At 43.3% G+C, this 26,473-nt stretch overlaps 1 protein-coding gene across 2 annotated transcripts in view; it reads left to right on the top strand.

Annotated features, from left to right (window-relative positions):
* Positions 1-22,267, top strand: part of PROS1 (protein S) — a 41,506-nt gene extending 19,239 nt beyond the window's left edge. Inside the window, exons 9-15 of one of the 2 annotated variants that reach the window (XM_072138522.1) lie at positions 11,805-11,923; positions 13,751-13,940; positions 15,373-15,537; positions 17,538-17,706; positions 19,247-19,398; positions 19,842-20,073; positions 21,901-22,267. In XM_072138522.1, the coding sequence (XP_071994623.1) occupies positions 11,805-11,923; positions 13,751-13,940; positions 15,373-15,537; positions 17,538-17,706; positions 19,247-19,398; positions 19,842-20,073; positions 21,901-22,043 (1,170 nt within the window). In that variant the 3' untranslated portion in view covers positions 22,044-22,267. The remainder of the gene's footprint in view (positions 1-11,804; positions 11,924-13,750; positions 13,941-15,372; positions 15,538-17,537; positions 17,707-19,246; positions 19,399-19,841; positions 20,074-21,900) is intronic. The other variant, XM_072138523.1, reaches the window with a different exon arrangement.
* The last annotated feature ends 4,206 nt before the right edge of the window (positions 22,268-26,473 follow it).

The following is a 26,473-nucleotide window of genomic DNA, read 5'->3' on the forward strand; positions in this document are numbered from 1 at the left end:
TTCCGCCTTAAAGGGGTATTCTCACGAAGACAAGATTTTTAAATATACTCAGGATAACAAAATAACACATTCTCTAATTCACTGTTATCAACAAAAATACAGCATTTATATAATATACAATTATAAAATATACAGTTCCGTCTTACATGCAAATTTCACTTAAAGGGAACCTACCACCACGATTCTACCTATAAAGGTAGATTGGGTGGTAGGTGGATGTAAGGGACATGAGAATAGCTCTTTTTAGAGCTAATCCTCACGTCCCCGCTTACTTTTGGGAAACTTTATTCCACTAATATGTAAATTCTGTTATGCGGCTACTGGGGCGTGGAGTAGCCGGGCACGAGGCTACACAGCGCGGCTACTCCACGCCCCAGTAGCCACGTTACTCCTCCTACCCTGTTGTGACGAGGAGCTGCGCGCCCTCGTCCGACATGCTGGCGTTCTGCGCATGCACAGAGCAGCCACAGATCCGAGGCCGGAGCTACTGCGCATGCTGTGCGCCGCACACAACAAGGTAGGAGGAGCTAAGAGGCTACTGGGGCGTGGAGTAGCCGTGCTGTGTAGCCTCGTGCCCGTCTACTCCACGCCCCAGTAGCCGCATAACAAAATTTACATATTAGTGGAATAAAGTTTCCCAAAAGTTAGCGGGGACGTGAGGATTAGCTCTAAAAAGAGCTATTCTCACGTCCCTTACATCCACCTACCACCCGATCTACCTTTATAGATAGAATCGTGGTGGTAGGTTCCCTTTAAGAACAAACCAGTGGAACCTATCTTGTACGTAACCCGGGGACTGCCTGTACTTTGCATTATACCTATCAAAGGAAATCTACCATCAAAATCAAGCATGGATAAAATCGGGACACTTAGATCCAGGCACCGTGACTGTCGTAATCTTCTTACATTCTAAAATCTAAAATCTTCTTCCTTCTAAAATCAACTTTTAAAATTGTACTAATGAGCATGAAAGGCTACTGGGGCGGTTACCATAGCTCCTCCTTGTTGTAGATTCACAGGCTGTTACACTGTCTCACCCTCCTCTCTGCTCCCTAAACACTTCCCCCCACCCTCCTCTGCCTGACGTAATCTCACGGCAGACAGGACGTTCCAGCACACAGTGGGACAGGGAAATGCTCCCAACAAGTGTAACACCCTGTATACCTGCAGCACAGAGGGGCTACTGCCACAGGAGCCTGTCAGGCTCATTAGCATAATTATAAAAGTTGATTTTAGAAGGAAGGAGGCCACGGATAACAAATATAAGAAGATTACCACAGTCACGGTGCCTGGATCTATGGGTAAGTGTCCCTGGTTTATCATGATGGATTTTGATGGTAGATTTCCTTTAAATAAGGAAGAAAGGCAGAGGAAAAATACGCAGGAACAGAAATATTTACTATAGAACATTCCAAAGTTTAAACTGTTATATTTCTCATTGAGGTGGTGTTACAGAGCGAATGTTACACTATAACATAAAGAATGTAACTTATTTAGGCAAGACATTGCTTCCTATAATATGGCAGTGTTTCAGATGTTCTGGTACATTCTCCGCCCCCTCCTAGATATCTGTGCCCATTACAGTCATCAAATTCTGATGTAATTGCTTTCTATGGTGCAGGTGTCACATCAAGTCTATGTCAGTGCATATGAACAACAATGGAGATTATTAATGGGATAAAGTCCAATTAAATGACGTTTCAGCATCTTCTTCAGATGGAAATGACCCGCCGCCTCATTCCAGGAACCATATTGATAGATATATTATAATTGTCTGCAAATAACCATCCAGAATAATACATTACCTGACTTCTTCATCCTGATTTCATGACAGTATCTGCGGCTGCATCTCATCACTGTAATATGTACTTGTTTAGTCATAATGATAGCCATATTCTTATTAGTCCTGCAAAATATGACATCAGACCGGGATTTAATTTCCTGTTGATTTAAACCGCAAGGAAATTTACTTTTCCGAATGGAAATTCAGGAAAGGCACAACAGCGCCATCTACTGGATGGTTAATGTAGCTTTCTGGCTTTACCAGAAATGGGAAAAAACTGTTCTTATATACAGGCAGAACTATATATTTTGTAATTGTAGCCCCAGAAAAAACATTTTTGGTCTCTATAACAATTGGATTTTAAAATTGTTGGGTTGTCATAAGAACCAGGATTTACAGTAAAACTTAATTGCAGACACCTGTGATAACTGTTATACCTCCATCATATTTCGTAGCACTTTACAAATCATACGGGGCATATAGAAATATAATATTACATTACAGAGTACAAGCAGTCATATGGAACAATATGAGTGAGCGCCCTGATCACAAAAGCTTACAGTCTATGAGGATGAGGGGGTGACACAAGAGCTTACAGTCTATGAGGATGAGGGGGTGACACAAGAGCTTACAGTCTATGAGGATGAGGGGGTGACACAAGAGCTTACAGTCTATGAGGATGAGGGGGTGACACAAGAGCTTACAGTCTATGAGGATGAGGAGGTGACACAAGAGCTTACAGTCTATGAGGATGAGAGGGTGACACAAGAGCTTACAGTCTATGAGGATGAGGGGGTGACACAAGAGCTTACAGTCTATGAGGATGAGGGGGTGACACAAGAGCTTACAGTCTATGAGGATGAGGGGGTGACACAAGAGCTTACAGTCTATGAGGATGAGGGGGTGACACAAGAGCTTACAGTCTATGAGGATGAGGGAGTGACACAAGAGCTTACAGTTTATGAGGATGAGGGGGTGACACAAGAGCTTACAGTCTATGAGGATGAGGGGGTGACACAAGAGCTTACAGTCTATGAGGATGAGGGGGTGACACAAGAGCTTACAGTCTATGAGGATGAGGGGGTAACACAAGGGCTTACAGTCTATGAGGATGAGGGGGTGACACAAGGGCTTACAGTCTATGAGGATGAGGGGGGGACACAAGAGCTTACAGTCTATGAGGATGAGGGGGTGACACAAGAGCTTACAGTCTATGAGGATGAGGGGGATGACACAAGAGCTTACAGTCTATGAGGTTGGAGGGGGTGACACAAGAGCTTACAGTCTATGAGGATGAGCGGGTGACACAAGAGCTTACAGTCTATGAGGATGAGGAGGTGACACAAGAGCTTACAGTCTATGAGGATGAGGGGGTGACACAAGAGCTTACAGTCTATGAGGATGAGGGGGTGACACAAGAGCTTACAGTCTATGAGGATGAGGGAGTGACACAAGAGCTTACAGTCTTTGAGGATGAGGGGTGACACAAGAGCTTACAGTCTATGAGGATGAGCGGGTGACACAAGAGCTTACAGTCTATGAGGATGAGGAGGTGACACAAGAGCTTACAGTCTATGAGGATGAGGGGATGACACAAGAGCTTACAGTCTATGAGGATGAGGGGGTGACACAAGAGCTTACAGTCTATGAGGATGAGGGAGTGACACAAGAGCTTACAGTCTATGAGGATGAGGGGGTGACACAAGAGCTTACAGTCTATGAGGATGAGGGGGTGACACAAGAGCTTTCAGTCTATGAGGATGAGGGGGTGACACAAGAGCTTACAGTCTATGAGGATGGGGGGGTGACACAAGAGCTTACAGTCTATGAGGATGAGGGGGTGACACAAGAGCTTACAGTCTATGAGGATGAGGGGATGACACAAGAGCTTACAGTCTATGAGGATGAAGGGTGACACAAGAGCTTACAGTCTATGAGGATGAGGAGGTGACACAAGAGCTTACAGACTATGAGGATGAGGGGGTGACACAAGAGCTTACAGTCTATGAGGATGAGGGGGTGACACAAGAGCTTACAGTCTATGAGGATGAGGGGGTGACACAAGATCTTACAGTCTATGAGGATGAAGGGGGTGACACAAGAGCTTACAGTCTATGAGGATGAGGGAGTGACACAAGAGCTTACAGTCTATGAGGGGGAGGGGGAGACACAAGAGCTTACAGTCTATGAGGATGAGGGGGTGACACAAAAGCTTACAGTCTATGAGGATGGGGGGGTTGACACAAGAGCTTACAGTCTATGAGGGGGAGGGGGAGACACAAGAGCTTACAGTCTATGAGGGGGAGGGGGAGACACAAGAGCTTACAGTCTATGAGGATGAGGGGGTGACACAAGAGCTTACAGTCTATGAGGATGAAGAGGGTGACACAAGAGCTTACAGTCTATGAGGATGAAGAGGGTGACACAAGAGCTTACAGTCTATGAGGATGAGGGGGTGACACAAGAGCTTACAGTCTATGAGGATGAGGGGTGACACAAGAGCTTACAGTCTATGAGGATGAGGGGTGACACAAGAGCTTACAGTCTATGAGGATGAGGGGGTGACACAAGAGCTTACAGTCTATGAGGATGAGGGGGAGACACAAGAGCTTACAGTCTATGAGGATGAGGGGGTGACACAAGAGCTTACAGTCTATGAGGATGAGGGGTGACACAAGAGCTTACAGTCTATGAGGATGAGGGAGTGACACAAGAGCTTACATTCTATGAGGATGAAGGGGGTGACACAAGAGCTTACAGTCTATGAGGATGAGGGAGTGACACAAGAGCTTACAGTCTATGAGGATGAAGGGGGTGACACAAGAGCTTACAGTCTATGAGGATGAAGGGGGTGACACAAGAGCTTACAGTCTATGAGGATGAGGGGGTGACACAAGAGCTTACAGTCTATGAGGGGGTGATACAAGAGCTTACAGTCTATGAGGGGGTGATACAAGAGCTTGTAAAAGGGGGCATGGTTTTAGAGGAAAAAGTCAGTGCAAGTGCGCCAAAATTTTATCACAGTTTTCTGGAGAAAACTAGACCAACTAATAGATGCTGCAAAGTGAGATGCAACAGTCTATTACTGTGCCAGATTTATGACCCAGAATCAGACACTGATAAATCTGGCGCAGGATAAGAGAGTCTAGCTCTCGCTGTTCTTCTCTGCGTCACTTTGAGCCCAGTCTGAACTTCAGTAAAGTGAATCTTGCAAAATTCGCTTGTTTCTCCTTCTGAGGACCAAGTACAACATTCAGCTATCTCCAGCCATCCCATAGAGCCGCATAGGACTAGAAAGGTCACTTTGCCATAGACCCTGCTTGTGCCAAATCCATTATTTGCACAGGTCAGTTTTCACAATAGGACTGAATTCATGATTTGTGACTTTCTGTTTAGGATCAAGTTGTGGCGCAAATTGATGCCAGTCCCCACCCTGGTCTATGTTCCGGGACGTTTGATGTTTTTTGGGATTTTTTATGTAACTGTCGCAAACAACCCACATGGCAAAAGACACCGCCAGCAGATTTATCAAGGGTCAAAGCCACTTTAATGAATCTGAATGCAGCCGTACTCCAAAAACAGAGATAGAACTGTGGTAAGGAGACGCCTAATGGTAATTTACCCCCCATTTTTTCTGACCTGTTATTCAGACCTTTTGGAAAACAGGTTTCTAGAAGTAGAATCCAATACGATTTCCTATTCCTCTTTTGGAGGAGTAGCTGTCTCAATAAACGCAACTCACAAATGGGAATTGTCTCCATTACGGACAGTAAGAAAACATGAAGACAAACAGGACTTTCCTCTATTTGTGATCTGATTAGTTTTAACTGCATCATGGATGTGCTCCGATGGCTAAGTGCACAAGGGAACCTGATTTATGTGCCCTTCATGTCCATATGTTCATATTTGAAAGATCTCGTACATCTGATTAAAACAATTTATGCAGCATGTATTTGTATGTGCTTCCAGTTTAAAGGGGTTGTCCGAGAGTTCCGAAAAAAAACTATAGGTGGCCGGGAGCGGGCTGCTTAAAACAATAAAGATGTACTTACCTTCCGGTGCCCTCCGGTATCCAACGCTGCTGTCGCTCCGGTCCGGGCGCCAAGTAAACAAACATTCAGCTTCCGGTCGGCCGTGGCCGGGCATGCCTATCCGTCCCTATTCACAGCATTGTGAATGCGGGCCGGAAGGTTGCCGGGTCCAGCCGGAAGCTGAGTGCAGCGCTGCTCCGGCGGCCATGTTTGTTTACATGGAGCCCGGACCGGAGCGACAGCAGCGCTGGATACCGGAGGGCACCGGAAGGTAAGTACATCTTTATTGTTTTAAGCAGCCAGCCACCTATAGTTTTTTTTTCAAAACTCGGACAACCCCTTTAAGTGTTGTGGGGATGTATGTGGCCCGATATATGTCCCCCCCGCTTATGGCACCCAGCAGTGTTATGGTGCTCACAAGCATGTGGCACTGTGCTGTACACAGGGAAAAGACAGAACATGCTCTATCTTAGGCTGCATTCACATGGGACGTATGCCTGCCCAGCCGTAGCACTGCTCACCCCTCCCCTCTCCATAGAATATAATGACGCATGGCCGTTCTTACGACCGAAGATAGAGCATCTTTTTTTGCGGCCACGGTATGGTGAGCACTCGTTGTGCCGAGTCTGGGCGCAATAGACGCTTATGGGGATGTATATTTTCATCCGGATATACATCCCTTTTGTTTACAGCTGGGTGCCGTGCATCGCTATGGAAGGGTGATGGGTGAGCAGCCGGGGAGCATGCATTTAGTGTGAAAGTAGCCCGATACAGGATCCTATATATCATCTCTGTACTACAGTATAGGCTTTCAAATATGATTGACTGTGTTTCGTGGAGGTAGAGAATGGTGTATTGCTTCTTCTAGATGGGTGTCTCTAGTTTGTTAAAGGAAACCTACCACTTGAAGTGGTAGGTGTAAGAAGGAAATACCGAGCACCAGCTCAGGGTGAGCTGGTGCCGGAGCTTATTTTTGTTACTGTTTTAAACCGCTGTATCGCAGTTTAAAACACTTTTTAAACTTTACAGCCGGAGCTGCTTCGGTGCACGGAGGTACGCGCTCGGTGCACCATGCGCCCAACCGTGCGTGCGGCTACATAGGAAGTGAAGGAGAGCCGCGCGCAAGGGGCGCCGGGCGCGTACCTCCGTGTGCTGAAGCAGCTTCGGCTATAAAGTTTAAAAAGTGTTTTAAACCGCGATACAGCGGTTTAAAACAGTAACAAAAATAAGCTCCGGCACCAGCTCACCCTGAGCTGGTGCCCGGTATTTCCTTCTTACTCCTACTACTTCAAGTGGTAGGTTTCCTTTAAAGGGGTGTTCTCATTTCAACAAGTAATCAATATTGTTTGAATAATGAAAAGTTATACAAATTTACAATATTCTTTCTGTATCAATTCCTCATGGTTTTCTAGATCTACTTGCTGTCATTCTTTAGAAAGCTTCTATGGTTACTTCCAGTGGACAGGAATCTGACCATGGTCACACAGGCGCACGGCTCGTTATATCACACGGCTCTGATTACTCTCTGATACTAATGAGCCGTGCACCTGTGTGACCATGGTCAGATTTGTGTCTACTGGAGGGAAATATAGAAGCTTTCTATAGCAGGACAGCAAGCAGAGATCTAGAATACTGTGAGGAATTGATACAGAATGTATGTTGAAAAATTGTATTGTTTTTCATCTTGCAAACAATAACATTAACTTGCCAGTGGGAATATTCTTGGGAATATTTTTCCAGTTGTGCATTACTTGTACAATAAGTCTCCATACACTGCTGTGAAACACAATCCCCCTCATATGAGCTATTTCATTTAACCATCAGTTAACCCTTCGGTGCACTGATGAGGGGCAAGAACCCAGAAATAGTGCTGTCCACTGAATGGGTCACTGGTTTGGTTAGTTTGAGCTAATTTAAATACTTTTCTAGGGATGAAGCATTTCTTGATAATGTATGAATCTTCAATGAGAAACATTAAGCTTCATAATTTCCAAAAGAACAAGTTCACCACCGCAATAATATCACGTCTTTCTTACCTAACAAATAACTATACAGTATTCTGTGACCACCACCCTCGTCCTGCATCTCCATCCATCACAGAGCCGCTTCCCCACATCAAGCTGTGCTAATCCTCATCTAACCGCATGATTATATGCGTTAGACGGGAGTCACGGTTTTTACTCAATCCATCTGAATTTTTTAAACCTCATGAATGACAAAGTAATATGAGCTTATCTGAATGCACCCGGTAGTGATCTCAGTAGGTGGTAAGTCCGCCATATTGTGTGGGAGCATTTCTGCTGGAGTTGGAAGCTTAAGACTGTGCGCAGCGGTAGGCGCCCCCCTCCTGATACGGATATCCATTACATAGTTTGTGGTTTGAGAATATCGTTTGATGATTTCTGGCGATCAAATAGCGGATTCATGCTGGCACTGAAGTTGCAAATTTTATGATAATTCTAATGAATTGCTTAATAATTGATACTTAAAACGCTGTAATTCTGTCTTCCATAGGGGCAACTTTAAAGATGGCCTTGAGTCAGGGGTTTAAACAACAGAGAATAGTGCAGAATATTGCTATATATACTATATATTCATTTCTTCTGCCCTAAAACCTCGAAGGGCTCACAGGATTTATTCTTTACTTGTGTTAAATAATCATTTTTCATAGAGGAGTTCAAGTTGTATAGTAATATTAGCCTATAAAGATGAGCGGACCCGATATTCAAGTTTGGGTTCGGCCACCTGACCTGTACATGTTGCCTGGATTGGCAGGGCAAACAGCCAATCCAGTTGACTAGTTGTTAGAGGCTTTGTCAGATTGGCTCTTTGCACAAAAATTTTGCAACATGTCCAGTTCAGGTGACTAGACCCATGCTCCGAACGCGAACATTGGGTCCGCTCATTCCTATTAGCTTATTCTTTTCAGGGGCAATCAGTATCCGATCTCGACACAACCAACAGTCAGCTGTTTCTATGATTGTGTCTTCCCACATGGAAATCACCACAATCACTTCAAAAACCATGACACTGTCAATTGATAGACCCCCACTGATATGATGTTGATGATCTATAGGAAGAACACTGTGGGGCACATTTACTTACCTGGAAGTGCATTGTCCAACGATAATGCACTGTACTACGATTCACTAAGATCCTGCACTCGATATCCTGCATGTGCCGCTCCCCCGCTCAGGTCCGACAGAGTTCACCTTCTTCTTCCTGGTGCATGTAAGTGCTTGATTTTGCGACACAATTTGAAAGTTAAATCCCGCGTTAAGTCCGAATCAGTCGCATTGTCCGACGGCACTCCCCCCCCGACTTCTGTCGCATGAAAGCAGCGCAGTTGCGCCACAATCCCCAGTTAACTACCAGTCACAGCAGCGCAAATCCTAAAAACGGAGAAAAAACTACAAAAGTGCGGCCGCTGACCCTTAGTAAATAAGCCCCTTTATTGCCAGGTTGGTAAATCACATACTGTGAGCCAAATTGTGACCCCCAAGTGCCTTTTGATGGACACATAAAAGCAATTGTAATAGGGATGAATACAGATGGGAATGGTGAATGGACCACCCAAGACAGCATTGGAGCCTATTTTATGATAACTTCACAATCTTACAATACTCTTTTTGCGTGCTGGATAGACCATCTTAGTAACTATTTTATATTTTTCATAAAGATCAATAGAAAAATTATAAAAAATGATGGTAAATTTTGTCCATTTATGTGCTTTGGATCTATGAAGTCTTGGAGAATGACTACTTGCATTGGGTGTTCACATGGAACAGATCTTTCCTTTGGTGGGAAGTGTGTCCCTCACAGTCAGACATTCATCATATGCCATCACGTCTGTATCATTTAGTTATTAAAAAAACCGAACCATAAAGCACATCACCGTTTTGTATTGGAAAATACCCTGGCAGCCCTGGTTTCTTTAGCATTGGCTTTGTGTGCGGTTTATTAGTGAAGCTGACAGCCGCACCCTGGGGTACTTTCTGCTGCGTGTTTCATCTTTCTGGCCGCAGCACATCTGTAATGAGGAGAAGTGAAGCCGCGACTTATAGAGGTGAATCTTCTCGGCCCCACGGTGCAGAGTCAATTAGCGGCTGAACACGATAACACACGGTCCGCACTTCTCAATTATTGATGTCATCTCCAGTTTTTCTTCTTCTCCCATGTGCTGAGAGTAATAACATAGATGTGTTTCTTGCACCCGGACACTGCCGTCGCTCCTGCCGCTTGCATTTACAACCACAACTTTCCAGTCTTGTGTATATGGACTTTTATCTAAGGTCTCACAACTAGAGAGGTGTAACTAGAGGTGATACAAGCCTTACTGTGGAGTGTTTCATATATTAATATCTCTCAATATAACACATAGATAAATGTGTTGCCTATAACTTTTGTAGACCGTCCAGTGTTAGGTGAGATCCTGGGCCCAGCGGAGAATCCCCTGGTTCTCTGGTGGGACTCTCCAACACTGTCAATATCTATGACGTGCCGGGCTTCATACATGAATATAGCAAAAGTGTGCTTCTTTGTCCCACACTCCATTTATATAGGGGAATGGTACCCCTCATCTTGAAAATGGGGGTACTAGCTAGTTACTAAGTCAAAAACTCTAAAACAATAACAAATAGTACATTATAGAAAGATACTGGGCAGTATTATGAATGAAAAACGTGGGGTGAGATAGAAAACTTCCTATAAGCTGCAGCAGCTTCTTTTTAATTTTTCTAATTTTTCAATGGCCTCCTCATTCTTATATCCCTTTTTAGACCTCTTTGGGATAGTTAGCTACTTCAGTGAATTAATATTTTGTCTTCTGTAAGCTAAATTAGTAAGTAATTGCAGACTTTAAGAGTTTTGGGAAAAAAGGGTGACATAAAATGTGGAGGGAAATGTAAATTGGTGATCATTGGTGGGTCTAATCGTTAAAGGGAACCTGTCAGTATAAATTGACTCAATAAACCACTACTAGTTATCAAGCACATTAAAGGAAATCTACCACCAGGATGAAGGATTGTAAACCAAGCACACTGACATACTGGTGAGTGCCCCCTCTGGCAGGATCCGCTCTTCTCTTATGCTCTTGTTTTTACAAAATAAGGCTTTAAAAATTATGCAAATGAGTCTGAGGGGCTCAGGGCTTCATAGCTGTTAATTTAGCCCAGAGCCCCTCAGGCTCATTTGAATACATTTTAAAGGTAAAAACAAGAGCTTAAGTGACTAAAACAGTGGGGCACACATCAGTATGTCAGTGTGCTTCGTTTACAATCCTTCATCCTGGTGGTAGATTTCCTTGACATCTTGACATCTTAACATCCTTTAACATTGCATGGAGGCATCATCCAGAAAATCAATTTTGAAGTGAAATTTAAATTGATTGTATAAAGTCCAGGAGGTGGAGAGTTTAGCATCGAAGTCAACCTCTTCCCCATTGACATCATGCCCCAGAAGAGCTGACCAGAGATGTCCGTGGACACCGGGACATCTGTTACAGTGAAGTGGCCATTCTTAGCCAACAAGAACTTGACTACAGCGATAAACTCCCCGTCTCCATTACTTTATACAACCAATTTACATATCACATCAAAATTGAAGTTATTTTGGGTGGTGTCACCAAACTTGGTCATGAATGAAACATGAACTGGAAGGTGTTTTTCCCTTTCACAAAAAAACAGTAAGGGTTTATTAGGTAAATTTCTTCTGACAGGTTGCCTTTAATTAGGGCAGAGCTATGACTGCAATTGAGCAGCCGTGTTAACAAGAGTTTAAGGCGAATCATTACTGGTTTACACTACTCATGTGCCACTCTGCCTTTTCGGGAGGGCTGCTGTACTTGATACAGCCCAAGATAGATATAATATAAAGTTATTATCTACCGTGAAGTCTGTGATGGCAATGCTTGGACATTACTTAAAATCGCTAAACAATAATCATGTTTCTGCATTTATTCTACTTAATATTTGCTGTTTTCTCTGCCTTAGAGAATCCCTGTTTGTGTTCCGCTCAATCTGGAGACTAACTATGAACTTCTGTACCTGGCAGAACAGTTCACAGGAATACCTGTAGTATATCTGAGGTTCAAGCTACCAGATGTTACAAGGTAAGTAGGAGCACCTATATTCTTTACTGCAATATACAGTAGAATTTAGCTCTCTATGGGACTTTAGGAGACGGTAGATAGCTCACATGTGGCCACCATAATAGGGGTCCAGACTCCCTAGTCCTAGACACTAGTGATGGAGCCAGCTGCTGGGGACAGGGCAGATGGAAGAGTCTTGAAAATATATTTTTGTTACAGTTGCATATCATCTATCCTGAATTTAAGGTTTTTACTTTAAGTTTTTTACTATTCTAAAGATTTGAAACATTTTTTAATGCACAAATGAATAGAGCAGGTGATAATAGTAAACTTGGTAATATGCTTTATAAAAGGGGTTTTCCCATGAAACAAGTTAGGTCCTATCCTCAGGATAGGGCCCAACTTGCTTATCGGTGGAGGTCTCAGTGATGAGCGTGTGCTGCTTCTCCGCTCATCTCAGGGAGCGATGAGGGGTTTTACTGGGGTACATCGACCCCATTGGACAACTTGTTCTTGTGATCTGTGGGAGTCCCATCACTGAGACCCCCACCGATCAGCAAGTTAGGTCTTATCATGTGGTTAGGGTCTAACTTGTTTTTTGGGTAAACAGCTTTAAGGGAAAAGATTATTTGTCCCCTTTTTCTGCTCCTTTCTTGTCCTGTAGTGAGCATTGTATCTGAAAGCCTGTGTGCTGCAGATAAGGAGGATTAAGTCTAACTCATTACAAACCTAGATAATAATTCCCTTGACGAATCAGCATCAAGTCATTATACACTTTATCAGGTTCTCCTTATATCCCGGCTGTCAGTGGATACAGGACAGAAAGCTGCTACACATTGTTTAAAGGGGTATTCCAGGAATCAGCATAATTCATATACAAATGGGTCCTTAAAATATAAGCTAATGTGTAATTAGTTGTTATTAAAAATTTTGCTCCCCTTAGCAGAAAATTCTGGTGACATAGACTGTAATGAAGAATTAAAATGCTACTGGCCCTTTAATCAGTCCGTTGATTTCCTCCGCGCGGTCTGTTGCAGAGCATACACAGGACAGAAGATGGCTGCTGGTCACATGTCCACATCACATGACCTGCACCTGCCTGGGCCGGTCATGTGATCATCACCTTATTTGGCTGTAGTCGGTTGGTTGCAGTGCATCCAGTATGGCTGGTGTTGTGGTGATGGCAGTTACACATCATTACTACGGTAACAGAGCAAGAAAGTCTGTTATATCAACACTGGGAGCAGAGCATAAGAGGGAGGAGGAGTTACTGAGAACTAAAGGATCATGGAACTTGTAGTTTCCAGTGGCGGCCATCTTAGTGATAACTCCACCTACTTTAGAGAGGCCATACATTTTGTAAATCAGAAAATCAAACTATTGAAGCTCCATTTTGCAACTAATTACATTGAGTATTGTTGTATTCATTTATTTATATCATCATGGGTTTTTGTGTCAGACATTCATATTCCCGGAATACCCCTTTAATGAATGAAGAAAGGCAGAGGAAAAAGAAGGACACAGGAACAGATTTCTTAAAGTGTATTACAAAGTTTATTTTGGTTAAAGATGTAGTCACCATCAAAGTTATATCTATCTCCACTCCACCGTCACAGAAGACCAATTGCCTATAATGGGGGCTAATCGGGTTTCGACTGCAGAGATGCTGTAGTCATTTGGTCAATTCTGGTGTAGACTTTTCTGTAGTTCTGTAACAACTGGAGAGTCACTAATATACAAAATGGAGTACAGTGGAGAAATTCATTGAACTGAACTACATTTTCTTGTACCTCTTAGCACTTTCTCCACTCTACATCCCTGTCATTGTGGAATTCATTTTCTAACTAGGTTTTCAGCAGAGTTTGACTTCCGTACGTACGATGGAGAGGGGGTGATTCTGTATGCAGAGTCTGCCGACAGCACCTCGTGGTTTCTCCTGGCTCTGAGAGATGGGAAGATTGAAATTCAGTTCAAGAATGACTTATGGACCAAAGTGACAACTGGTGGAAAGGCGATCAATAACGGACAGTGGCACATTGTAAGATGGATCTTCACTTATATTTATTGTAACATCACAAAATAACACAACATTTTACTTATTTCTTTTATTTTTTTCATTTACTGAAAAGTAAAGCCTCCAAAACGTTCACTTTCTTTAAGGGAATCTGCCAGCAGTTTTGAGCTCAAAAGCTTCAGACAGTGTTAGGTATTGTCCGTGGAGACCTGTGTAACCATAACTTTGTGTGTGTTGTAAGTAGCTGCATGGACTGTGAAAAATGTGCACTTCTCCAAGTGCATATCCTTACACTGCTGTGCTCTTAGCTCTTTGCACTAAAATGCTCCACACTGCCTCCACCTGCTCTGAGTGACTGCTGTAGTATTCAACCGGAAGCCTTCTTATGCTGCTAATTAAAACAGATAGCTGCTGGATTGTGATGTGAATGGGGTTCACCAAACACTACCTGTATACCTTTTTGGAATAAAGCAGTTTTTTTTTTGTTTGTTTTTTTATAAAGGCTGATCTTAAACATTTTGGGACACATTATTGATGCATAGACATCTGTGAAGGTCGGTTCTCCTCTGACCCTCATTCCACATCATCTTTTGTCTCCTTCACTTCCAGGAAAGGGAAGTTTCATGTTAAAATAATCTGCTGGGTGATTGAATAACCAACACCCCAGATATATTATCGTGCCTGCTCCATTTTTCTGGAGCAGGCCACTCTTGACCTGCCACCCTGCTATTCTCTCCCGTCCCTGTGCTGCCAGCTCAGCTGTGTACCGTGGAAGATGTGCTCTGTTATACACATATTAGCCCTCATTTATCAGTATCATTTATATGCAGTTTGCCTGTAGAGCAGTGGTTCTCAACCTGTGGGTCGGGACCCCAGTGGGGGTCGGACGACCAAAACCGGGGGTCGCCTAAAGCCATCGGAGCCGCAATTTTAGTGTGTTTTTACTGCTAGTTGCATGGTTTGGGGTCACCACAGCATGAGTAACTGTATTGCGGGGTCACAGCATTGGAAAGGTTGAGAACCACTGCTGTAGAGGGTGCAGTGTGCGACAGATTCATGAAAGGGGTTTCACATTCTATATGAATCTGGCGCCCCCTGCACGTCTCCGGCAGAATGCACCATTTTTTTTCTGGTGCATTTTCTTTATGCTGTAGAATTGTGGTGCGTGATCCAACTGTGCACTGGAACGCCAATATTGGTGCACAGTGCCGGGCACAACTGGTGCACAACTGGTGCACGTTCTTTCTAGTGCAAAGTCAGACAGAAAACTGGTGCAATTTTGGTGGCTGGGCCCCCTGACACTGAATCACACATAAAAACACCATAGAGACCCCATAAGCTCTGCATCTTGGCTCCAGACATTTGTCATTATTCACACTTACAGTATGTTGACACCACCTGACCTACTGTCCTCCCAATGTGTACATGACAGTAATAGTTAACTTTTTCCTTCTAGGTGTCCGTGGAGGAATTGGAAAACAGCATCAGTGTTAAGATAGCAAAGGAAGCTGTCATGAATATCAACAACCCAAAATATCTGTTCAAGCCCGTCAATGGTATTCTGGAAACCAAAGTCTACATTGCAGGATTACCACGGAAAGTAGAAAATCTCATTAAACCGGTAATTTTATGGAATGTCTACTCCCTAATCCTATTAAATATAAATAACTTCATTAACTGAATACCAGAAATAGATGACCTGGACATCTCCCAGAAGCCATTATAATCGTTAAACAGCCACCTATAATTCCTTTATTTTTATAGCGCACACAGATTACGCAGCGCTGCACTGAGTTTTGCCAAATTGTTCCCTTCCCCCAATGGAGATCACAATCTAATCAACCTACCAGTATGTTTTGGAGTGTAAGAGAAAACTGGTGGACCCGGAGGAAACCCACGCAAACAAGGAGAGAACATACAAACTCTTTGCAGGTGTTGACCCTGAGACTTGAACCCAGGTCCCCAGCGCTGCAAGGCTGTAATGCTAACCACTAAGCCACCGTGCCGCCATGCCTAATCGCCAAGCTAGTATCATGCCATTTGTTACTCTTGCCCATGTGTGGTCCTGTGATAATATGTCATGCAGTAGTGGATTATAATATAGGCGGCTTGGGTGGTAGCCCGGGGCCCAAGACTTCTAGGGGGCTCATAGCCACCCAAACCCTCCACCGAATTTTAGACTGAGAAGGGCCTACACTCGTGATATCCTCGTAGATCTGTTCCTAGTCTCGAATACAGATGTTCACAAGAGCCATTGTAGGATCTTTGAATATCCTCCAATGGTCCAGATTAAAAGCAGCAGAAGAGACACATCCTCCATGTCCAAGAAAGCTTGTTTCTAGTTCCTTATTTAGGAAGTGATTCCAGACTTGTGGGAGCTATAATATTCATACAGCCCAGGGCCCATGGTAGTCTTACTCCGCTCCTGATGTCATGCCATTCCCTTAGCCCACTCTTTACACTAACGCGCAGAAGGGAGAACACGTGTAGTCGAATAACCTCTGACTCCAGGATCAGACTACACAGGGCTTGTTTGTAGTCTGTAGCCATGGAGACAGAGAGATTTATAGAATAGGTTTTAATCATAACCATTTCCTATTTATGTTTAATTCTTTTTAGTATAGATGTATTGAAGCTATAAAAATATTGACACATCACTATCTGAACCTAATTGTGATGTAGTCCAGCCTCTAAGAAGTGCTCATTCCTATGGAAAGTAAAACTACATATCTTTTTCTTTTTTTTTTCATCTACCTTCATCCTTTCTTATCCACTATTTATCCCACCCCTTTTATAGGGTTAAAGGAGTGTTCCCATTTTAGCAATTTAATGCTATTGTTTATTCAATGAAAAGTTATACAATTTTCCAATATACTTTATGTATTAATTCTTCACGATTTTCTAGATCTCTGCTTGCTGTCCTGCTATAGCCATGTCAGCATGCCCTATATAAAACAGACAATCCTGTAAATAAATTTTGACCTCTACAGTGAAATAGGAACAATGTACATAAGAATAAATGTGAAATAAAAAAATGTGAAAAATGGTAAATGCCCTGCCATAATCTGTCCTGACATCGTAAAAATCTCCAGTCTATTGTCTGACAAAAGAATACAAAGTGTACTTTGTATGTTCAGAGGTCTTGTGCTGTACAGCACTGATGCGTCAGGCCTACACATAATAGGAAGGGATAACCTGCGGTTCAACGAGGCCACTGATTGGCCGAAGCTGGTCCCATGGCCCTCGTCACTTCCAGGCAAGTCGTGAGTGCCAAAGACTGTTCATCCCGTTCTGGAGAGAATCGGGTAACCCTGATAAGTCCTTTAAGCTGTCTATCTGGTTGTCTAGTTCAGAAGCCATTGGTTCTATCGGACTGTACTTATACAGTACAACATCGTTTGGTTCCATAGAGTTCATGTGTGTCTGACAGAATGTGGACAGTTAAAGGGATTGTCCTAACATCACTGCATTGCTTCCACACGTAGGGTTTCCACCAGTCTACTTTTACTACCAAACAGCTGTGCGCTTTCTAAACTTGTGACTCCAATCAGTGGGGACTCTTCTTTTTGTACATTATGAACTGTGAGTAAACACTTATTGTTGTCATTATATTTAATGTAGATTAACCCACGACTAGATGGATGCATCCGAGGATGGAATTTAATGAATCAAGGAGCACTGGGGGTAAAAGAAGTTATCCAAGAAAAGCAGAGCAAGCACTGTCTGGTTTCTGTGGAAGAAGGTTCCTATTACCCTGGTGGAGGAGTGGCCCAAATTTATGTTAATTACAGTAAGTATATAGTTAGAAGTTAATTTAAATAGATTTTCATATTACTTTCAATAGGTATTTCTAGTACTGGAGGCTCCTGAAGTTGGTGCCGATTGTACAACACACACCAACCTAATATTACTGACCTATCCTGAGGATAGTCTTGGATAGTCTTGTTGGATAACCTGTTACCAGGAATGTGATTTTTAGCTGGTGACAGGTTCCAATGCCCTATGTTATGCTCATTTTAATAATGCTGTTGTCAGCATTCAGAATAATTTCAGTAGTTTATATAAATTTCATTTACATTACCTGGCTCCCTTCCAGCAGCATGTGGTGAGTCCCAGGGAGGGGAGCCTGTGTATGCTTGTGTCTCCTCATGTATTCTTTCTCTACTCCACACCATCCCCCTCCCTCCCCTGCCTGCTCAATGCACATGACAGGAAGGGAGAAGGAGCTGCATGAGTGTGGAGGAGAGTGACACATGCACACACAGGCTGCAGCTGTCCCTCCCCCTGGGACTCACCACCCACTGCTGGCAAGGAGCCAAGTAATATAAAGTAAACTATTCTAAACTATTGAAATGATTCAGAATGCTGACAAAAGTATCAACATAGCTTAGGCTATTGGAACCTGTCACCAGCTAAAAATGACATTCCTGGAGACAGGTTCACCAGATATTCACCAGATAAGTTAAAGCCCTATTGATTAGCAGGACACCAGGGTTAAACAATGTACTAAAAGTTCCTCTTTGGTGCACATGTAGCAGATAGCATCAGATGTCGACATCAGGAAAGACGGTAATCTCCAGAAAGTTACAGAAAAAAACGATCACAAGAGGTTATCAAGAATACGGTTACAAGCACGCACTGGATGTTTCGCTTCCTTAAACCTAGAACTTCATGATGCTTGAAAATGCACCTCATATGTGTGTTGCCACATCATTTTTTATGGCAATAGTGTATACAAACTGTGAACAACATGTGGTCATAACCAAAAATACGCACAGTCATATAAAGACACTTAGGCCATTCCTGTCATTCGGACCAAAGGGTCTTATAGTATCGGTTCTCATGATCCATCCTGCTTCATAATGGTTGAGATAATTAAGGGTTGAGGTTGAAAATTACCATTATTTAATATTTTCTTTATACTCACAAAGCACAACGCCACCACATTACCGGCATGGCAATCTCTTAGGTGCCGGATTAGCCACGGTATGCTATGACCTGAGGACATTGATCTGAAATGCTCCCTGAACCTACTAAAAAGGTTTTTCCTGTGCAGAATGATCCACTTAACTACCTAAAGGATTGTGTTATTAAGAAATTGTTCTACATTATATATAACACCTAAATAAATGTCTTTTTCTGTGGATTGAATTTCCAAAAACTCCGTTGTCTACAATTGTTGCACCCTCTGGGGGCAATATATTCCACCACAAAGTGACTCCCCAAAGTATAGCTCATTCTAACAAAGACCAAAGGTCTTTTCCTGGAAAACCCCTAGAAATAAAATTGTGTGGAGTTTGTATCTTCTGTAACTTCATCTTTCTCTGTAGCAGATGACACATCAGCTGATGGAGACTGGATAGTAAATGTTACATTGAACATTCGGTCATCTACAAGCACCGGGGTGATGTTTGCCCTGGTTAAGGAGGAGACTGTCCCTCTAGCATTGGCTATTGAAGATCAGTCATTGGATATTGTGCAAGTAAGTTTATACCTTCATCTGTAACCGGTGAAAATCATTCATCTACAAGTATATAAAGAGGTGAATTCTGGAGGTAAACGGTTGAGTTTAACATAAGACAGAATGCTAGAAAGGATATTTCATACCCTGCCTGAGTGAGCTTGCAGTGTGGGGGTGTAAAATCCCTTTGATGTAGACCTGCCCAAGAACATGTGTTTTCGTGGGAGCTTTACATTATAGATATTGGAAAGCAAACTGATTATTTGAGATAGCGCAATCGAGAAGTCTGGTGCATCACTAGTAAAGTCTTGGACACAGCGTTATTAGATTTAGGATTATGTAGTATGTTGGATTGTTGGTTGAAAGCTCAGGTAGAACAAATGGAAGAACAAATGGAAGGTCTTGTGCGTGAGATGTTATCTAGTATAATACATAATAATAAATTGTGCATTTCTCTCCTATAGGATATTATTGTCAGCATTCACAGCACTACAGTGGCGCGGCTCACAACTAAGAGAATATGTACTGACAAGAATCTTTTCATAAGTTTCACAGTCACAAAGTCAGATATGAAAGTAACATCCAATTCTTACACTGAAATACATTACATAGACAATGATGAAATGAAGAAGCAGCTGGCCATTTTGGACCAGTCAATGAAAGGCAATGTGGATACATATTTAGGAGGCATTCCAGGTACGTCCATAACCCTGCAGATTATCACAGTGTTATTTGTAAAGCAATCTTACGTAAATAAAACCTAAGCCTTTGTACAGTCATGGCCATAAGTTTTGAGAATGATACAAATGTTAATTTTTACAAAGTCTACTGCATCAGGTTTTATAATGGCAATTTGCATATAATCCAGAATGTTATAAAGAGTGATCAGGTTAACAGCAATGAATTGCAAAGTCAATATTTGCCTAGAAAATGAACTTTTTCCCCCAAAACACATTTTAACTTCATTGCAGGCCTGACTTGAAAGGAGCAGCTAACATGGTTTCAGTGATTGCTCCATTAACACAGATGTGGGTGCTGATGAGGACAGGGCTGGAGATCAATCTGTCATGATTAAGTAAGAATCACACCACTAGACACTTTAAAAGGAGGCTGGTGCTTGGCATCATTGTTTCTCTTCTGTTAACCATGGTTATCTCTAAAGAAACACGTCATCATTGCACTGCACAAAACTGGCCTAACAGGGAAGAGTATTGCAGCTAGAAAGATTGCATCTCAGTCACCAATCTATTGCATCATCAAGGAATTCAAGGAGAGAGGTTCAATTGTTGCCAAAAAGGCTCCAGGGCGCCCAAGAAGGACCAGCAAGCGCCAGGACCGTCTCTTAAAAGTGTTTCAGCTTCAGGATCAGGCTACTAGCAGTGCAGAGCTTGCTCAGGAATGGCAGCAGGCAGGTGTGAGTGCATCTGCACGCACTGTGACACTGCAGAGACTCTTGGAGCAAGGCCTGGTATCAAGGAGGGCAGCAAAGAAGTCACTTCTCTCCAGAAAAAACATCAGGGACAGACTGATATTCTGCAGGAGGTGCAGGGAGTGGACTGCTGAGGACTGGGGCAAAGTAATTTTCTCTGATGAATCCCCTTTCCGATTGTTTGGAACATCTGGAAAACAGCTTGTTCGGAGAAGACAAGGTGAGCGATACCACCAGTCTTGTCTCATGCCAACTGTAAAGCCTCCTGCAACCATTCATGTGTGGGGCGGCTTCTCAGCCAAGGGAATCGGCTCTCTCACAGTCTTGCCTAAAAACACATCCATGAATAAAGAATGGCACCAGAATGTCCTCCAAGAGCAACTTCTCCCAACCGTCCAAGAGCAGTTTGGTGATCAACAATGCCTTTTCCAGCATGATGGAGCACCTTGCCATAAAGCAAAGGTGATAACTAAATGGCTCAGGGAACAAAACATAGAGATCCACGGCCTGGAAACTCCCCAGATCTTAATCCCATTGAGAACTTGTGGTCAATCATCAAGAGACGGGTAGACAAACAAAAACCAACAAATTGTGACAAAATGCAAGCATTGATTGTGCAAGAATGGACGGCTATCAGTCAGGATTTGGTCCAGAAGTTGATTGAGAGCTGCCAGGGAGAATTGCAGAGCTCCTGAAGAAGGGGCAACACTGCAAATACTGACTTGCTTCATTAACTCCTTCTAACTGGCAATAAAAGCTTTTGTTACTCATAATATGATTGCACTTGTATTTCTGTATGTGATAAAATACATCTGACAAACCAGAGGGCAACAGATCATGTGAAAATAGAAGATTTGTGTCATTCTCAAAACTTATGGCCATGACTGTAGTTTTCTGGTTGTGTTCATATATATTTATATATATATATATATATTAGTGTGAATGACTTTTAGACATCCATGGATTCTCCTAGGCTCACCAAACACTTTAGTTAGTTGTCTGTAGAATCTTCAGGGTAAAGAATATGCAAATAAAATTTTTGTTATGTCCCCTTTAATGACTGATGAAGTATAATATCTATTTCTTATCGTCAGATATCCCACTTACGGCTACCCCAATCACCGCCTTCTACGTTGGCTGCATGGACATCACCATAAACGGGAACCTGGTTGACCTGGACGACGCACTGTTCAAGCAGAATGACATTCGATCACATTCCTGCCCTTTGATTTCATAGAGGGACTTAATAATTTTTAATATTTTTGTAGCATCTACTACTGAATTACCAAACGTATGTGACTGACCAGATGTGCCGGATTCCTGTTTGCTATTTTTAATACTCTGTACTGTATCGTGTGCCGAAGCTAATTCCTTTGTATTTTCCAATTTTATCAATATCACAAGGACAAGCGAGAAAGTTGTAGCATTCCATTTAAACAAAGTTAAACATTTTATAGATTTTTTTTGGTTTCTTGTTTTCCTTTATCCTATTAAATGAGAAATGATCAGAGAAAATCTAAAGAAAGAAGTTTTCCTTAAAAGGACATCTACCACCAGGATAAAAGATTGTAAACCAAACACACTGACATACTGGTGTGCCCCCCCCCCCCCCTCTGGCAGGATCCTTTCTTCTTTAATCTTTCTATGAACTTGTTTTTAAGAAAAAAGGCTTTAAAATAATATAAATGAGCCTGAGAGGCTCCAGGTGTCAACACCTATGGAGCCTGGAGCCCCACGGGCTTATTTGTATAATTTTAAAAACCTTGTAAACATCAGGGCATAACAAGCAAAAAAAAAGAGTGTCTCCTGCCAGAGGGGGCACACACCAGTATGTCGGTGTGTTTGGTTTACAATCCTTCATCCTGGTGTAAGATGTCCTTTAATACTTCCATCATTACCCTATACTGGGACACCCCAAATTTGCCCCGGGATTGGAAGACCCGGTCTTCCGCAATTGGAGAACAGCTGGCATAAGTAATGTTTCACATTTCCGAGCAAACAACTCTTGGCGATCCCTTCTAAACATAGCAGAGTCCTCGGGGGTTTCGGTTCTGAGTCCTTGGCGTACATTCGCACTACAGTGCTTCTTGCACACCTTACCCCCCCCAGACTCTTACAACAATACCCCTACCTCCTTTGAAACTATATGCTCGGGCACCGGACAGTTGAGACATGGCCTCTCCATTACTTATAACATCTTACAATGTCCAGAAAACCAACCCCCTCCTCGCTTCATCTCTCAGTGGGAACAAGATCTCCAAGTGACGTTTACACCTGAGCAAAGGGAGCAAATTTTCTCTCTATCACACGAGTCATCTATCAGCTCACGCTTCCAAGAAGGTAACTACAAATTGCTATCCAGATGGTATCGGGTTCCGACCAGACTCCATAGCCTGTTTCCGGACACGGACCCGACATGCTGGAGGTGTGGGGCGGAGGAGGGCACGTTCCTTCACACTTTCTGGTCTTGTCCCACTTTGACTCCCTTTTGGGACGCAGTCCAATCTACGATTAGGCAGATTGATGACTACTCTCTGCCCCTCGATGCGGCTCTATTCCTTCTTCAGCATAGCGAGATCTCACTCCAGGTATACAAGCGCTCGCTTCTCCGCTTCCTCGTTATGGCGGCAAGATCATGCATTCCCCTTTTGTGGCGACAAACGGTCGCCCCGTCTGTGTCCCTCTGGCTTTCGAAGGTTAACGAAATAATGCTCATGGAAGAGCTCACTGCCTCAATTCATGACACATTTGAGAAATTCCACAAGACCTGGCTTCCCTGGACTCAGTTCAGGCAATCACCCACGTACAGGTCCCTCCTGGCCACTGGTGATTAGTGAGCCCACCTACATGGACGCCCACCCAGTGGCTGCCCTGGCTGTCTGGAAATCCCATAACCCCCCAACCCCACCCCACCGGTCACTGTCTGTAGCCGGGCTCCCCCCCTTTTTTTTTTTTTTTTTTTTTTTTTTCCTTTCTTTCTTTCCCCCTCCCCCACTCTTCTCTGCCCTCCTCCGTCATTCCTCCCCCCCCCCCCATTCCCCAACCTCCTCCCATGTCCTTTTTCTCTTTCCCCTTGGAAAACACCTTGTCCCCCCCCCCTTCTTTCTGTATCTGGCCATCCTGGGCTCACCAGCGAACGTTTGGCCGCCCAGCGCAGCTGACGGTAAAAACCTAAGCCAGACCGTGCTTCCGCGGTCATGTCACATATATGCAATCTTCTGTTCTATTCGTTGTCCTGTCTTGCCTATATGCATATTCTACTCCATTTACTGTTAAAAATTGTTATATAAATAAAGAATTTCAAAAAAAAAAAATACTTCCATCATAGTATCTTTTGGTGGGTCTGAACATGAGATCATCTGTAATGCAATACCACAACACGGCCACTATAGAGTGCATGGACGTGCCTAGGTTGTCATGGGGCCCCCGCTGCTAGGCCCCTATCACCACTACAAGTTTGCAATATTGTATCCACATGTTATAGTAAATAGTGGACTGGTAATTGTGCTATATAAATGTATTACTGATCATCTGATTAAAGCATAATAGATGCAGCTCATACGGAGTAATAGTAACTGTATGTGGCCCAAACAATTGCACTAATAATCCCATATATAATTCTGGCAATTATTCCATCTAAAGAGGATGGCCATTGGTGCTTGATAAAAAAGTTTAGTAGGAATCTGGAATCCACTAGGGGACGAGGGTAAACCTACTTACCCCACTGTAGCTCCTAGTTCCTGTATTGCTCCAGTACTTCTAGTTTTCATGGCTCTGTCTAGCTGTTAGTTCAGGGGGCTCTTGGGAGCCACTTCAGCAAATGCGGAAAACGCAACCTCACCTTCGTGTTCCAGGCAACTTCACTTCTTTTGTTGTCCCCTGGTTCTAGGGGGTCACTAACTGTCTGAAACGGGTACCGTGATCCAGCCTGGAGTGACTCAGGAGCTGGAGGAGGGTAATTATGCTTTCTATTTTCTTCCATATTCCTGCACATTCGTGAGGCAAACTGCAATAAGGCAATTTGCCTCACTTTTGATAAATCTGGTCCATATTTTTGTGTCCTACCTGTACAGGAGTGAGGCAAACTGCACAAAGGCAGTTTGCACCGCTTTTCATACATCTCAGCCACTGTTCCCTGCACTGCCCTGCCTCTCTTTTCCTAAATTGACACTGCTCACTGCTACCACTATGCTGCCGGTATGGAGCCAGTACTTAGGGACTGTCTGTCAATATTCATCTACAGACATACACAGGTTCCTTTACTTTCCCCTGCTAACCTCTGTGAGGCTGCAGAGAATTCCTGAGGATGGAGTGAGTAGCATGTGAGAGAAAGACAGTGGATCTGTGTGACTTGGATCTGCTATATCGTTCACTACTCCCTCTCGAAGGTGGGGATGAGAGTGATGCTGGCTATGTGAAGAGAAACCACTCCTTCTCTTCACACCTCCCTCAGGAATTCTTTACAGCCGGGTTAGCAGTGTCAGCCTCAGTGAGGAGGGTATATACTGCAGATGCAGCCTCCACAACTGGAACAGAGGACTTCAATAAAAGATGGTGGCTCTAATCCCATGGATATATGCATCAGTGGAACATGTACTAAGACATCTAAATGGTGCTTTGTGGGGGAAGGAGGTTGCTGGTGACAGGTTCTCTTTAAGTAGCCTCGTTTCTCGCTCAGCTCCTTTTAATATTCATAGAATACAAAGCCAGAGAAATAATGTGGATACCACACTGAAAGTCCAATGGACCCCATTATTGCCAATTGGGTCATCCTAGGTATCTGTTATGGTATACCACATGGGGCTTCCTATGACAGCACAGAACAATGGAAGCCCTGGGAAGATGTGAACTTACACTAAGAAATGCAAATAATTACTTTTAATGCAGAACTCTGAAGGAGGACTAGGCACCAAATGGCTCCTGGGCTTCTGTGGTGGCTATCTATTTAATAATGCTACAACCCCACTTTTATTTAAATGGGTTTTCCCATGAAGACAACTTAGGCCCTATCCACGGGATAGGGCCTTACTTTCTGATCAGTGGGGGGTCACAGTGCTGAGACCCCTGCAGATCGCGAAAACGAAGGGTCTGACTGACCCCTCGCTGCTCTTCAGACTAATGGAACAGATGGCCGTGCATGACCGTTCTGCTCCATTAATCTCTATGGAGCTGATGTAGATCGCCGAGCGCTTTACAAATCATAGAGGACATATACAAATATAATATTACATTAAAGTACATCTACCACCATGATGGAGGTTTGTAAACCAAGCACAATGACATACTGGTGTGTGCCCCTCTGACAGGATCTGCTCATCTTTTAGCTTCTTATGCCCTGGTTTGTAAGAAATAAAGGATTTAAAATATTTGCAAAAGAGCCTCCTTTGACATCTACTGAGCCTTGAGGCCCTCAAAAAAAGGTCCTAAAAAGCTAAAATAAGAGCAGATCCTGCCAGTGGGGGCACACACCAGTATGTCAGTGTGCATGGTTTATAAACCTTCATCCTGGTGGTAGGTGTCCTTTAAAGAGTACAGACTGTCATAAGGAACAATAGGAGTGAGGTCCCTGCTCACAAGATCTTACAGTCTATGATTATTTCCATATTGTCATATGTACTGTACATTAGGTATCACCATCTCCCATGGAATCTGTACTGGATGATGATT

The sequence above is a fragment of the Engystomops pustulosus genome, chromosome 2, assembly GCF_040894005.1.
Source record: "Engystomops pustulosus chromosome 2, aEngPut4.maternal, whole genome shotgun sequence".
NCBI lineage: Eukaryota > Metazoa > Chordata > Amphibia > Anura > Leptodactylidae > Engystomops > Engystomops pustulosus.